Source organism: Macrobrachium rosenbergii, chromosome 7 (assembly GCF_040412425.1).
Source record: "Macrobrachium rosenbergii isolate ZJJX-2024 chromosome 7, ASM4041242v1, whole genome shotgun sequence".
Taxonomy (NCBI): Eukaryota; Metazoa; Arthropoda; class Malacostraca; order Decapoda; family Palaemonidae; genus Macrobrachium; species Macrobrachium rosenbergii.
Window position 1 is genome coordinate 30962665 of NC_089747.1, and position 14962 is coordinate 30977626.

The 14962-nt window shown below is 45.8% G+C and overlaps 1 protein-coding gene across 1 annotated transcript in view; it reads right to left on the minus strand.

Annotated features, from left to right (window-relative positions):
- Window positions 1-9632: 9632 nt before the first annotated feature.
- LOC136840273 (methionyl-tRNA formyltransferase, mitochondrial) overlaps window positions 9633-14962 on the minus strand; it is a 117868-nt gene continuing 112538 nt past the window's right edge. Inside the window, exons 6-7 of the mRNA XM_067106937.1 lie at window positions 9908-10078; window positions 9633-9772 (exon numbers count right to left, since the gene is read on the minus strand). Coding sequence (XP_066963038.1) covers window positions 9948-10078 — 131 coding nt within the window. The 3' untranslated portion in view covers window positions 9633-9772; window positions 9908-9947. The remainder of the gene's footprint in view (window positions 9773-9907; window positions 10079-14962) is intronic.

The following is a 14962-nucleotide window of genomic DNA, read 5'->3' on the forward strand; positions in this document are numbered from 1 at the left end:
AAAGAAGAACAGATGAGCCGTTTGAACAGCTGGAGGAAACAGAATTCTACAGAATCAGGCCTGATCTGTCCTCCATGACAAGGGACTTCTCTAGAAGGAGCAACTTGCATGTCTTGACCATGTCGGGACATAGTCACCGGAGGCAACAGAAGAACCACCAGTCGCGATACCCGTCCAGGGAAACTTCCCGCCCATGTTCCAGAAGCATGATATGGAAGGTTACCTCCTTAAAGTATAAGTGAGACAGAGAAAGCTGTCAGCCCTCCCATCACTAGCCCCGACACCAATCCAGGACTTCTCGCTCACGGTCCAGAAGCAGCCCAAAGACTGGTACCTCCTTGGGAGAAGATCGGAAAGGGGAAGAACGTCACTCATCCCATCACCAGTCCCATCAACATGCACCGAGAAGGCACACCGACGAAAAGTTGGATATATATCCCCTTTTGGCTAAGGAAGACATGTCGCTGGAACAGTCCTACCCATGGGATAACCACAGCAGACCAGGTTCCCGTTCCCTCCCTCACCAGTCGGGACGGTGTACAACCAGACAGGAAAGCAGACATCGTGACACACCCAACTCAGCTTCTCCACGGCGACGGTGCTCGGACAGCTACCCAATGGAGTGGAAGGAAGCCTGGGAGAGACCTGGCTCATCAAGTCAGCTAGAGCCAATGGACTTAGAAGAGGAGGTGGACCTTTCCTTTTAAGATCAACCAGAGGAAGTGTAGTTTTGCCAATTTTATCTTCAAGATACGGAGAAAACTTGGCCTTCCAGAGCCAGGGAACAGAACAACTGATGACGGTCCCAACTTCTCCTTCATGGAACAAATAGCAGAGAGTACCTCACAGACTAAACTAACCATCTGACTGCCTTGGTCTCCACTGATTGGAACCATAGTAAAGGAGTTGGAGAACTTAATTGTGGGGGAGGAAAGTTCCCTAGCCTCTTCCAAGTCCCAAAAATGACTAACCCCTCTGCTTCCTCGGCAAGCTAAATACTATATCCCAGAAATGCCCACCTTCCTTCCCAAGAACATGAATGCGGCAGTTTGCAGGTCGTTGGGCAACCTCCCATTGGACAGTCTATGGCAGGTCGGCTCCAGATTCACTAGTGGTGAAATGGGGAATCAAGAGCTAGTGCTGGGAAGGGCATTGAGTGCCATCTCCTGGCTTGACAGATGCCAAGGGGCAATGATGATGAGATAAAATAGTCCATACCACCTGAAAAGTGGCATGTTATTAAGAAGTATATAATGCCAGCAGGAAATGCCTTGTCTTATATGGCCAATCTGTGAGCTAATACCCTACTAAAAAGGAAGGAGTCCCTGTTGTCATTGGCACAGAGACACATCTCAACAGATAGTTGGCTTAACCTAAGGAACAGTCCCCATATGGATGAGTCAGTATGCTTCCCTCCAGAATGGTTGAACTAGGCTATAACCGACAAGAGGGAAGACGCCAAAGACGGACTGTCGTCATCCTACACGGCCGCCAAGACAACCATTTCAGCCCCGTTTTCAACAGCAAGTAGAGTTTCCAATTACCTTCCAATCTCTTTTCCTGTACATATGTCTTATTATAAAGATAGCATCAACTGTACCTCTCCCTCTAATGAAGCCACTGCTGTTCACCAATCTAAAACCTTCAACAAATGTTGTTAGTTGTATTTCTGCATAATTACCAAGCTGACATTATTTCTGCATAATTACCAAGCTCCACTCTCCCTTATGGTTAAACACATTACCATCAGACTTTCTTCCTATTCATCTGACATTACTTCCTACTCTCAGTATCCATTCTTTCCCGTCTATACAAAGTACCTTAAACATTCTAATTTGTGCCTCTGATGGACATAGTGCCTTGCCATTCTCCATTTTACTTCTAGCTTTTTTTACTAATATAGAATATATCTCTACCACCAGCCCTTCCACCACGCCCACATTCCACAAATACCTTCTTTCATTTTCAGCATTTAAAAGATCCTTATAATAACCTACCCATCTTTGTTTTATGCTTTACAATAATCTAACCATCTTTGTTATATGGCATTTTTGATGATACCTAACTTACCTACAGTACATCTTACATTTGATATTTTCACCTTCCTTTGCTCATAACCTATTCAACTCCTCTGTAGCTCTTCCAATGACTATACCCAAAATCTTTTCAGTCTCTCTCTACCTTTCCAATCCTTGGAAGCCTTAGACTTCTGCCTAATTGAGTCTCGTACCTCTCTTCCAACACCACTTTTCTCCCCCTTGAAAGTCCATAGCCACTCATTTTGATATCATTCCAAATATTCTCTACTCTACTAACTCCCACCTCTCTTGACTCTATTCTCACTTCATGTCTTCCTCTTATATACCTCTTATATTGCTCACACTGTTCTACTTTATGATCCCATATTTTAATTCAGCCTCCATCTCATCTTAATATCCATCACGAGCAACCTGTTGTTTCACACATGCCTCACCAATAACTAACTTGAAATTCTCTACACTGCTTCTGTCTTAACCATAAGGTAAGTTATCTCACTCAGTATTCCATCACTTTCATATGTTATTAAATGATAATTTGCCTTCACAAACCAGGTATTCTCTGTGGTTTCTTTCCCTTCCACCTAGTCTTTTGTACACATAGAACATTTATCACTCTCTTCTCCATCACATCAACAATTTCTCTTAACTTTCCTGTCAGAGTACCAAAATTCCATGACCAAACCCTAATCTTCCACTCCTTCACTTGCTTCTTTAACCACAGTCATGAACCCTTGTCATTTATAATGATAGTAAGGGGAATGCTCTAGCCATATTCTCTGCATTTGTCAATATTTTCCATGGCTGAACATCTGTGCTTTTTTTTTTTCAAATCTTCAGCTGAAAACCTTATGGACAGAGCCAACAGACTATAAACCCAAGAGGGCGCTAAAGGGTAATAAATACATAAATTATGAGGGAATACAAAATAAAACTGATACACATGAAATATAGGAGATGACAGCATATAGCAGCATTTAATTTGCTCCTTACATAAATATTTGTAGATCAGAAGATTCCACAAATGCACCAGAAAACCTATTCCACATTTTAGCTGTAGCCGAGATAAAACTCCTAGCAAACTGGGTCTCGCAGCTGTATAAAAAACTCAAAATTTTTTATGCTGTAAGAGTGTGCTGCTCGTGAGATTTGTAAAGCAAGAGATTACTGCAGTAGACTGTGACTGTACCATTGTTGTAACTCAACATTTTATTAAGAATATCAGAATGGATCTAAGAAAGGTTGAGGGCAGCCAATGAGAGAGAGTGTGTGTGAATTTGTTGTATTACTGTTATCAAGTGGTAGCTAGCACTTTAAAATTCTGTGATTGATGATGATTAACGACATTTAAATAAAAAAATTAATTTGAGTTCTTAATATCAACTATTTCCATGTGGTCACAAATATATATTCTCATATTTACATGCCCTCAAACTCATTTACATGCACTCAAAGGAAGAGCACACTTTCAGTATGAGGACTGGATGTAGTAGTTTGGGGAACTGTTCCTGACCCAAATTCTACTACAAGACTTCTTGTGGAAGCTCTTCTAAGACTCTTCTTCCTATAGAAGGAAGTTGAAGAATTCAAGAGGGGCAAAGGAGAGCTCGACAGAGAAGGAGACAGGAAAGTACTTGTGTTTCCACTCCTAGCCGAGTCTTACTCTCCTCTGAGGGTGGTAGCCATGGTAGATGATGTTGGGCATCTTCCAAGGGAAGGACAACAACTGCCAGCAGTTCAACAGTGTTGAGCTGCTGGCGGTTGCAGCAACAGCAGACGGTAGTTGCTGAAATAGCCTGGGTAGGTATACTTATCCTCCACCTCCTGCACAAACAATGTCTCTCAGCTGAGAGAGTGGTGCACACAGGGGAGGAGTAGGGAGATGTTTGGTGGGAAAGAGGAAGTGGTAGGCTTACTCTTCTAGCTTACCCCCTCTACCTACCGAAACCTTCCTAAGACAGCAGAAAATCTACCCCTACAATTGTGCAATAAACACTGGTGATCCACTAAATGGAGGGCATGAAAAGGGATTTTGACAAAGGAAAAATCTATTTCTGAGGGAGGACCTGTGTCACCCGATGAAATTCCATTAAGCACGAATTTCTAGGTATAAATATTGCTAAATATACCAGAGAAAAAAGCTATTAGGAATGCTGGGGTTACTACCCCCAGATTGATCATCTAAAATGAAATAGACGTCGGTATAGGTAAGGGTGAGTGAATATTGCCACTGCCACAGGACTGTACCCTGTAGACAACCCAATGTCAAAAACCCCGGAACGTGAAGGGCCAACCCAACGCCAGCACTCACCTGACCGCCAACCGATGACCCCAGCGCCATCTGTACCCATTCCAGGCTAGCACCCCTAACAAGCTTGGTATGCCTAGCAGGGGAAATCCGAATCTGGGAGGGTCACTGGTGACACACCCTCAGAAATAGATTTTTCCTTTGTCAAAATCCCTTTTCTGAGCTTCGACCTGTGTCACCCGGTGAAATCATAACAGAGAAACATACTAAGCTTGGTGAAAGTCTAAAAGGGACAAGTAGATAGGTGGACATATATAAAAGCACCAGTAGTAAATTAGTTTTAATTACCCCAGTATCAAAAATATACAAAAAGGAGCATGAACAGTAAAATTGAATAATAATTAGGGATAACAATCAAGACAACAGTTGGAAGGTACCAAGACTAAAGTTAACAATGAAACATATATAAAGGTACCCACTGACTTAAGACTAAATCACAGAAAAATATAACATGTCAAAGACTTAAAGACTAACACCGCAAAAATGTACAACATCACAATATCAGGAGTCAGGCTGTGAAGCATGCCTGACCTAGGAGAAGATGGCAGGGTAAATAAATGAGGCAGGCAGGCGGGAGGGGAAGAAGACAGGGTGAAAAGATTAATTAACTAGGGCGGAGGGACAATGCTCCCTGCAGCCACTGTAGGGAACTTCAGAGCTTCCAGTGATTTAAGATAGTGGCGCTTAAACACTGATGGAGATTTCCAACCCGTATACTTTTTAAGCTCTTCAAAATTCATATTATGAAAATAATTAGTGGAGGTGGCCACTGCTCGGATATCATGCACCTTAGGTACTGAATCCAGGTTAGCCTGTTTAATGAAATAAAGAATCTGTTGTCTGATAGCTTTTAAGGAAAGCATTCCTCCTTTTCCTGATAAAAGAGGACCAGACAAAACCTGAGAAGTTCTCCGTAAATAAGCCCTTAGGGTAGTAACTGGACATAACGATGGATCCTGTGGAAGAGGAATAACCTTCCAAGGAGACCACCTAACCTGAGGGTCTTCATTTTTGCTAAAAACTTGATCTGGGGAAAGAAGAACTTCTCCTGACGGGAGGAAATCCACATGATTCGCACCTCTAGAGAGAGCGGACAGCCCGATATCCTGGCACCTGAAGCTAGGCTAATTAGGAACAACGTCTTCCTTAACAGATTCAAATAAGGACACTGATCGTTATTGGTTTCTGATACTAATTTCAGAACGTCGTTAAGGAACCAAGAAACCGTATGTGGACGGGTTGTTGGTCTCCGACGAGCGCAAGCTCTCGGGATTGATGAAAAGTATGAATCTGTTAAGTCAATCTTGAAGCCATGCAAAACACCTTTTTAAAGCTGACTTTGCTGTGGTAATCGTGGCCGAAGCCAGACCCTTTTCAAACAATGACCTGAAGAAAGATATTGCCAAATTCGTGGTCATGACTTGAGCTTCAGTTTCTTTCAGAAAAGATGCCAATTTTTTAACTGCTGAATCGTACTGTTTGAGGGTAGAATCTCTTTTATCTGATTCCACAAACAGTGTATTAACAGGATCAATATCCACACTTCTCTGAGCAGCGAATTTCATGAAGTCCATAAAGCCAGGGCATTCAGAATTCTTGAGGAAGCTGACACAGTCTGAGTTTGTACTATTTGGGTCAGCTGTGGTCTGGGTATTTGATGACACCGAAGTTTCAGTTCCAAAAGAAGAGGGAACCAGTTGCTCTTCGGCCAGTTGGGAGCTACCAGGGCCACTTGACCTTTGAATGACCTGAGCTTGTGCAACACTTTCATCAGCAGGTTTATTGGTGGAAACAGGTAGATTTTCTGCCACTTGTTCCAGTCTAACGACATTGCATCTGTGGCGTGAGCTTGAGGGTCCAGGTTGGGAGCAACATAACAAGGGAGTTTGTGGTTGCTCTCCGTGGCAAACAGGTCCACCTGAAGACCCGGAACCTGACGGCGGATCCACTCGAAGGAAGCCTTGTCCAGGGACCATTCCGACTCCAGCGGAGTTGTCCTGGACAGAGAGTCTGCAATGACATTCTGGACTCCTGCTAGACGGGTGGCTGACAGGTGCCAGCTGTGTTTTTCTGCCAGGGAGAAAATGGCTATCAACACTTGGTTGATCCGGCTCGATTTGGAGCCTCCCCTGTTTATACAATGCACCACTACTGCACTGTCCAGAACCAGCCTGATATGAATCTGATTGGCAGGGCAAAGCTTTTTCAGAGTCAGAAACACTGCCATTGCCTCTAGAATATTGATGTGGAACTGGCGGAACATTGTGGACCATGTACCTTGTACTTTTTTGTGTTGGGAGTATCCTCCCCAGCCGCTTAACGGCGCCTGTGTGGATTACTAGAGATGGGGAGGAAATTGAGGGGCACTGACTTTGAAAGACCCTTGACTGTGGACCACGGCCGAGTCTTTTCCTCAAAATTGGAGGAATTAATGACACCTTGTCTCTGAGCTTGACACTGGCTCGTCTCCGCCACACTCTGTTTATGTCTTTCAGTTTTGCTTTCAGAAGCAGATCTGTGATAGATGCAAACTGAAGAGAACCCAGGATTCTTTCTTGAGTCCTGCGAGAGGCTTTCCTGCATTTGAGGAACTGCCTGGTGGCTTTGGCTATTTCTCTCCTTTTGGCTGGCAGAAGAGACAGCTTGTGTGAGTCTAGGTCCCACTGGATACCCAGCCACTGAAACCGAGCCTCCGGAGTTAGGCGGGATTTCTCCCTGTTTATCTGAAAGCCAAGGGACTCCAGAAACTCAATTACTATGGCTGTAGCTCTCTGGCATTCCTCGGTGTTGGATGCCCAAATTATCCAATCGTCCAGGTATGCGGCTAGCATGATCCCTCGGGACCGTAACTGCTGCACTACTGTTTCTGCCAGTTTGGTGAAAATTCTGGGCGCTATGTTGAGCCCGAATAGCATGACTCTGAACGAGTAGGCTTGTTTCCCTAGTCTGAATCCTAAGTAAGGAGAGAAGTTTCTCGCAATCGGGACGTGATAGTATGCGTCTGAAAGATCTATAGAGGTGATGACGGCTCCACGGGGAAGAAGAGTCCGCACCTGCGAGATTGTAAGCATGCGAAATTTGTCGCACTGTATGTAAAGATTGAGACGAGACAGATCTAATATTACTCTTTGTTGACTGGAGCCTTTCTTGGGAAACGCTGAACAGTCTGCCTTGGAATTTCAGGTGTCTCACTTTCTTTATGGCCCTCTTTTGAGTAATTCCCTCAGTAAAGTCCTGCAGGGCTTTGGATGGGGTTGATGGAACCTGACTGGAGGGGAGGGTCCTTGATCCAACTCCACCCCAGGCCTTTGGAGACTATACTGTGGGCCCACGGGCTGAAGGTCCACTGGTCTCAGAACAGGTAAAGCCTCCTGCCTACCTGAATTGTCTCACTGGGAGGGTGAAGGCTTGCTTCCTCTGCCCGGCCTCCTCTCCCCGGGAGAGGGACCGCAATGCAGCCTTGACTCTGAAGGAGGCCCTTGCTCTACTTCCCCTTGCGTTTCTATTGAACCCTCGAAATGACCCCTGGCTCTCATAAGAGGGGTTAAACGCCGGAGACGTTATGAAGGTGGGGGAAGCAAGGGAATGCTGCGCCGGCTGCATCAGAACATATTGTTGGGGCTGGGCCTTCGAGGTAGAAGGCTGACCGACCGGCGAGATCGGTACAGCCTGAACGTCTGTCTGTGTGTGTGGCCTCCTGAACTTCCTGTATCTCTTTCCCGGTCTGCTTTGGGACCCGGCGGACTCGGGAGCTTTCCTCTTAGCGGGGATACCCCAGCAGGAGCGGAGACTCTGATTAGCCCTGGTCACTTCAGCCAGGACATCATTTACTTCATTCTCAGGGAAGATATTAGCCCCCCAGAACGAGCTTTTCATGAGCTTGTTAGGCTCATGTCTTATGGTGGCGTCCGCAAAGATATGCTTGCGACAGTTCATACGTGCCACCATAAAGTCGAATAGGTCCACCTGAAATCCTGCCAGCAGAGATTTCGTTAGGACCTGGAAGAGTGGCTCCTCAGAATAAACTACCGACGTAGCTTCCGCCAGGCACGGAGTTCAAAGATCGGCCCAACCGACACCTAGCTTCAAACTCTGGTTTCAGGAGAGCCTCCGGGATTTTGGGAAGCTGCTCACTGAACAGAGTGGAAGCACAGTCTGGGTCTAGTTTGCCCGCCGTGAAAGTGGCTGGGGCATCCTTCCACAAGTCAGAGTCACCGGGAAAGATCACAGAAGTGGGATCAGTTTCCCGGAGTTGAAGCAACGGCTTACCCTCTGTGCATGCCTGGGCAGTTGCTAGAGCTACCTTAGACATGCAAGGGGTCAGAATCCTGTCCCTCAAAGAGAACATTGTGAAGTTCCCTTTGAAGGGGGTCAACTTAGTATTTTCTGCCTCCCACTCAGTGAAAGTGCGCAGCAAGGCAGACTGAGCCTGGTCCCTTGGGAAGATGACCGTCTCCCTAGGGACCTTGTCCGATCTCACCCAAGCCTCCTCTGTCAACCTGGCGTAGCCTGGGTAGGGGGGCAGCAGGTCTGGTGGGAAGAATTCCAACTCCTGCAGTCTGCACGTCCCTAAACCCTCAATAGTTAGGGTATCTTCATGCCGGGGAGCATGAAGGGCCAAACGCCAAGGATTTCCCTTGTCAAAGGGAGGAAGAGTGGAGGCATCCGGAATGGGGTGGGACAGTGATGAACCACCAGAGCGCATGAACCCGGAGAGCATACTCTCCTGGCTCTGCAGCCTTTCCGTGAGCTTATCCAACTTCGCATCAACTTCTTTGTTAAATTTCTTAAGCAGTATATCTGCGAATGCCTCTGGATCAAAAGCAGGCAGAAGAGGAGGGCTAGCCTTGGCTGTCCTAGATCTCGACCCCTTAACAGGGGGAGTGGCCTTGCTTGTGGAAGCCACCGGACTAGCAGCCCGTGGTTTCACAGGAGGGAAAGGAGTTGCCTTGCGGGAGGTTGAGGACTTATAGCCCTTCAACTTCAAACTCTTTTTCACCTTGGGGACAGCCGATCTTGACCTGTCCTCAAGGTAAGAAGACTTCTGGAAACCCTGAAAAGAAGATGTTGAAGATGAAGGGGAATCAAAAAGGGAGCCCGCTCCCCCTGCCTCACTTACCTCCCTACCTACCTCCTGGTCTGGTTCAGTATTCATTGGCTCCAAGTCGAGATTGATGGCTGCCACTTCCTCCGATACTTCCACGTACAAGCTGTCATCCTGGGAGGGCTGAGTCTCTACCCGGATCTGTTCAATCAAGGGGGCGGCGACTTCGGAAGGAACAGCCGCAGCGATCCGGGCGCCGGGGTAGAGGAGGTTGCAGATGATCTCTGAAAGCACATATGGCTTCCCCGACGGGACGTTCCTCCCAAAACCAGCCACCCAAGCCCTAAGGGTGGCCAAGGAAGCATCACGAGAAGTCTGGTCGGCCTGGAAGAAAACAAGGACTTACTAAACCTGACACTAAGAGAAATTATATATATATAAGGGATATGTCAAGAACCTTATAATTCACTAAAAAAGCAAAGCAAACGGGTAAACTAAAGGCAGTAACTTTAAGCTTACCGACTCGTCCTGAACCTGCTCATACAGAGCGTAGCAAACTTCACAGCCGTCCGGGTGCCAAACGATCAAATCCCCCACCCGGACTGCACACCCGGAGTGGGAGCAGCAGACAACATGACCGTAGGGCTGGTGCAGCACTGCAGTACACCCGGCCTCCTGACAGCATACCATCTGTAAGTGGATAGACAATACATGAGTATGCTAACTTAAGGCGCGCCGGAGTAGACCCGGCGGGGATAGGGGCCTTAAACTAGAGCAGGTAATGGGACATGCGAATAGTTAATTACCGGACCTGCTGGAGTAGCCCGGCGGAACGGTGAAGCAAATTAAAAGTAATACATGACCATAAAGTTAAGGAACGCCGGAGACATTCCGACGGAAATAAAACACCTTAACCTAAGACATGCAACTCATAAAATAAAATAAAATAAATATAAAAAGGGATTGCTGCCGGAGTCCGGCGGGGAAATAAATGGTTAACGACATGGGATAGCAGTACACAGCTGGTCGTGATGTTCCGGTGCGGAAACCTCAGAAATCCTGTTACCTCCACCACTGGTACAGCGGAGGGGGCGGAGTGAATTCACTACTAAATCAGTTCCCACACATATGGGAGAACGAGGCATGAATCAAGCCAACCTACTGAAAACCAAGACCACCGGAGTGGTAACAGGCACGAGAGCAACGGGAGGACCAGAGACCGGCAGAACGGAATCAGTTAGGAAGAGCATAACCCTGGATGTGTCCGGAGTTCAACCAAACCCGGAGGAAGGCGAACAAACGAGACACTAGCGAAGTGGGTGAAGCTAATACGGAGGCCAGGAGGATGGGTGACACTCAACTGGGAACCGGACTAGGCTCCCACGGGTGACGGCCGAAGAGACCGACGCCCCACACGCCGGGAGGGGATGACACACCACACGCTATAGCAGGGAGGGGAGTAACAAATGGCGGAGTCAAGGGATAGAGGCCAAGTGGATGGAGGAAACCCCAGACACTGACCGAAACCCCACGGGCGCCGAAACTAGCGTGACGACTTCCCACGCGCGGGGAGGATAAGACACCAGCCAAAAGTACTAAGGGAGGTCAGGCTAATAACACAAGCCTACAGCAACCCAAACTCTCACCTTTCCCTGAAGGCAAAGCCCAGACAGGGAGAAGGGATGGAGAGGGGAGGAAGGGGGGGAAGGGAGAGAAATTCCCGTGCAGAAGGCCAACCGACAACCGACACATAGGGCAGAAGGGCAAGATACTGTGGAGATCCCTTCCCCCCCCCTATAGGTGGAGGAGGGGGGGTCTCAGAGGCCCAAGCACACCCAAAACAAGCGGTATGGTCGGATGGAACAACGAACGAGGAACTCCCTCAACCAACCCACGCCTCCCTCCGCGACTCAAGCGACACAGTCGGGAGAGAAGGGAGCTGAGACAAGGAAAAAAGCTTAACCTAAACAGCCTAACCCACCGATCGGAACAAGAGGGCTAGGCTAGGATCACTAAACGCTGATATGTACTGCTAAAGTTAACCAAAATAACACAATTACATGTAATATGATTCAAATATATAAAACAATAAAATCTTGTGCTAGGGGTATGGCCTAACAGAGCGAGGCGAACAGGAAGTCGGCAACCAAAATGGCCGCTCCTGACGCCAAGCCAGGGTAAAATTAAATCCATAAATATCCATGTCATCCATTATACCAGAATTCAGAAAACTGACAGCAAGATAGTACCACCTGGAGGACAAATTCTACTCACGCGAGCCGCCGGTGCACGCAAGAAAGGAATTAAAGAAACAAAATAGCAGGAGGAAGCCTCCCAATGAGAAGATACTAATACTGGCACCAGATCCCGCCTGACGCAGAAAAATACCTCAAAAGGAACTTCCTGAAGGGGTAAATATGAAACATGAGGAAAATGTAAATGACCCAGAGAAACCTCTGCAGAAACAAGCTGCAAAGGCGCACCCCAAGGTCACCATGGCGGAGGCAAAGCTTAACGCAGGGGAACGCGGATATTTGACCCTGTAATTATTAAATTAAGGGCCAAATAAAAGCCTCGATAACAAGAAAACCCCACAAGAAGATGGTACTTAACTTAGTAGTGGTGAATTCACTGGAAGACATGGTAATCCAAATAAAGGCACAAAATATCGAGCACAAGAAAAAACGTGTGGTCAACAACGCGTGCTAGAATGGAATGGGTACAGATGGCGCTGGGGCCATCGGTTGGCGGTCAGGTGAGTGCTGGCGTTGGGTCGGCCCTTAACGTTCCGGGGTTTTTGACATTGGGTTGTCTACAGAGTACAGTCCTGTGGCAGTGGCAATACTCACTCACCCTTACCTATACCGACGTCTTTCATTTTAGATGATCGATCTGGGGGTAGTAACCCCCAGCATTCCTAATAGCTTTTTTCTCTGGTATATTTAGCAATATTTATACCTAGAAATTCGTGCTTAATGGAATTTCACCGGGTGACACAGGTCCGAAGCTCAGAAAATCCACTGTACTGACTAATGCTCTTCGCACCTATGTTACCCTATTGTTCCATGGTGAAGTAAACAAAACACTCGAAATAAAAACACAAGTTCCAACTTAGCTTCATTCAGTGGCAGCTGAGGAATAAAGTGCTTGGTGAGTGACATCAGGTGTATGAAGGGTATTCCCAATCTCATCCCCCTTAACCAACAGTTAGCAACAATGTTACAAACTTTCAACAACATATTCCTGCTCCTGCTCATACCGACGAATACTCTTACATAAAAGGCAGTTGTTTGTATTTTCATCAGAACAAATACTTTCCCCCGATCTACTGAAAGCATGAAGTCACTCTCTCTGATGGATTCCAAGAGAGAGAGAGAGAGAGAGAGAGAGAGAGAGAGAGAAAACTGGTCTCTAGCCCTTAGCTGTCTTCTTACCCAGGAAGCCTCGGGGCAGGATGTCTATGACCTTTAGCACATTCTTTTCTAGCCTCTCCCTCATCTCTACAGACAGGGCCTATGCTTTAGCAGATCATGAAGGGGAGGCCAGAAACTGGATTAGTGTCTGATCGAGGGGAGGACATTGGTCCTTGAAAGGTAGTCTGTAAATGTCCTGAAGGATAAAGACTATCTAGAGCTACATTGCCCAATGCATGACATGCACCTCCTACTTGTGGCTTCTAGCATCCCCACTATTCTCTTCTTCCCCTTGCCTCTCACACAAGCCAGAGCTGGAGGAAGGGGCTACAAGAACTGGGAAGACTCCTATTTGAAGAACCTCTTGTTCCTATCAAATCCACTACATATTAAGTTTGTTCTTCTAAATGAGAGGTAAATGCCCCAGCCTGCCATGATGAATATTCACAGAATAATGGACATGGACAATTGGACCTATTGGCGCTGATTACCAAACCAAGAGCTGAGGATGACTGAAATAAAAACCAAGCATGCTGTGCTCTGTGGTTTACCTTCCCATAATTTCCATAAGACTGGCTGAAGCTGAATTACTTGAAGCTACAGCTGATCACTTATGAGTGCTGTTGTATACATGCACATCTAAATGTGCCTGGAGCATTCTGAGTATAAGTACAATCATGCAGGTCACCACAATGCCCAAAGGTATCTTAAGTCAAGGACCTGTCATACATAAAGCTTCTGTCTGCATGAACACAATGGGACCTTGCACCTGTGAGACAGTTGCTCTCTACATACTTTTGAAGAAGTATGAGCAAGAGTTAGAGTCCAGGGCAGTCCTTAATTCTCATTAGAAATGAGAAGACAGTTTGTCAAAAGCATATTCAGAAAACCCAGCATCAACCCTATATATGACAAATGTCTTCTCCAGAGGTGAGCATACACTGCTGTCAACCTTTAAAGATGGAAGATGCTTGCATGCAGTCCAACGAGACTTCATGTCCTTACAAGACTACTACTTACTTAGGGGAGAAGAGAATGTGGAGAAAGAGCTTGAGGAGACAATGTGCTGAATCACTGCTTCCATATACGCATGTGGCTTCAACAAGGCAGTCAGAGAGCAAGAGCAGCTAACATCTACTCTTGACCACGGATGAAGAAAAAGTGGTGACAGGCTAGTGAGTGGGTGGTACCAAATCACTCATCCAGCCAACACCATTTAAGGGGAGCGCACGCTTACATAGAAATAATGCTCCGATTTTTATGGAATTTTTATATGTTATACATATATATATAAGGTGATGTTCCAGGAAAAATTTGAGAGTGATCGGATGATTATTTTGGATTTTATTAAAAAAACAAAATAATAAATAAAATTAAAAATAATTCACCTCCTTCATTTTTAGAGCTATTGCAATGCGGCTTCATACACAGAAAGTATATCACAGTATGAAAAAAATAATGGGAAGAGTTTTTCTACTTTTCCTTTTTTTTTGATGGGGGAGGGGGATTTTCCCCCCAAATTTGTATAATTTGATTATCACTGGTTCCTCGTCAACCTAAGAAAAATCTAGCCCCAAACAAATATTCGTCTTTCTTTCCTCTTTCCAATGGTATATTTAACTTTAAAATTGGCCTAAAAATAAAATGTAGTTTATGCGTTTGAAGTGCAAAAAAGTGAAAACTGAGAAAAACGACCGTAAAGATCAACAAGTGGTTTTTTTTGGCACTCGTGGAAAAAACTTACCTTAGAGCATTATTTTGCTTGATTTCTGGCTCCAGGTCACCCCTTCCCTCTATAAAAATGGGTATTATTCGCTCGAGGCGAGGGTATCATCAAGTACCACCTGACTCATTGTTGCCTTGTTTGAAACTAAGAAACTAGAAGTTTAGTAGCTACCAGGCTGATACTCTTGACTCATTTTCAGTCTTTTTTTCACTTGTTTGGTCTTTTGGTCTTTGGAGTTTGATTTTCAAGCCTTTTGTCTCTCGAATGAAGAACTTCTTCTATACTTTCATTTGTGCCAAACAGATGTGTTAGCAAGTTGAATTTCTCATAGCCAAAGTTGTGTTCAATTTCCTCAATATTTATCTCACTCAATTGATGGTGCTGAGATTTTCCATTGCTAATTCGCTTTGCTGGGGCACTAACTGTAAACCTACA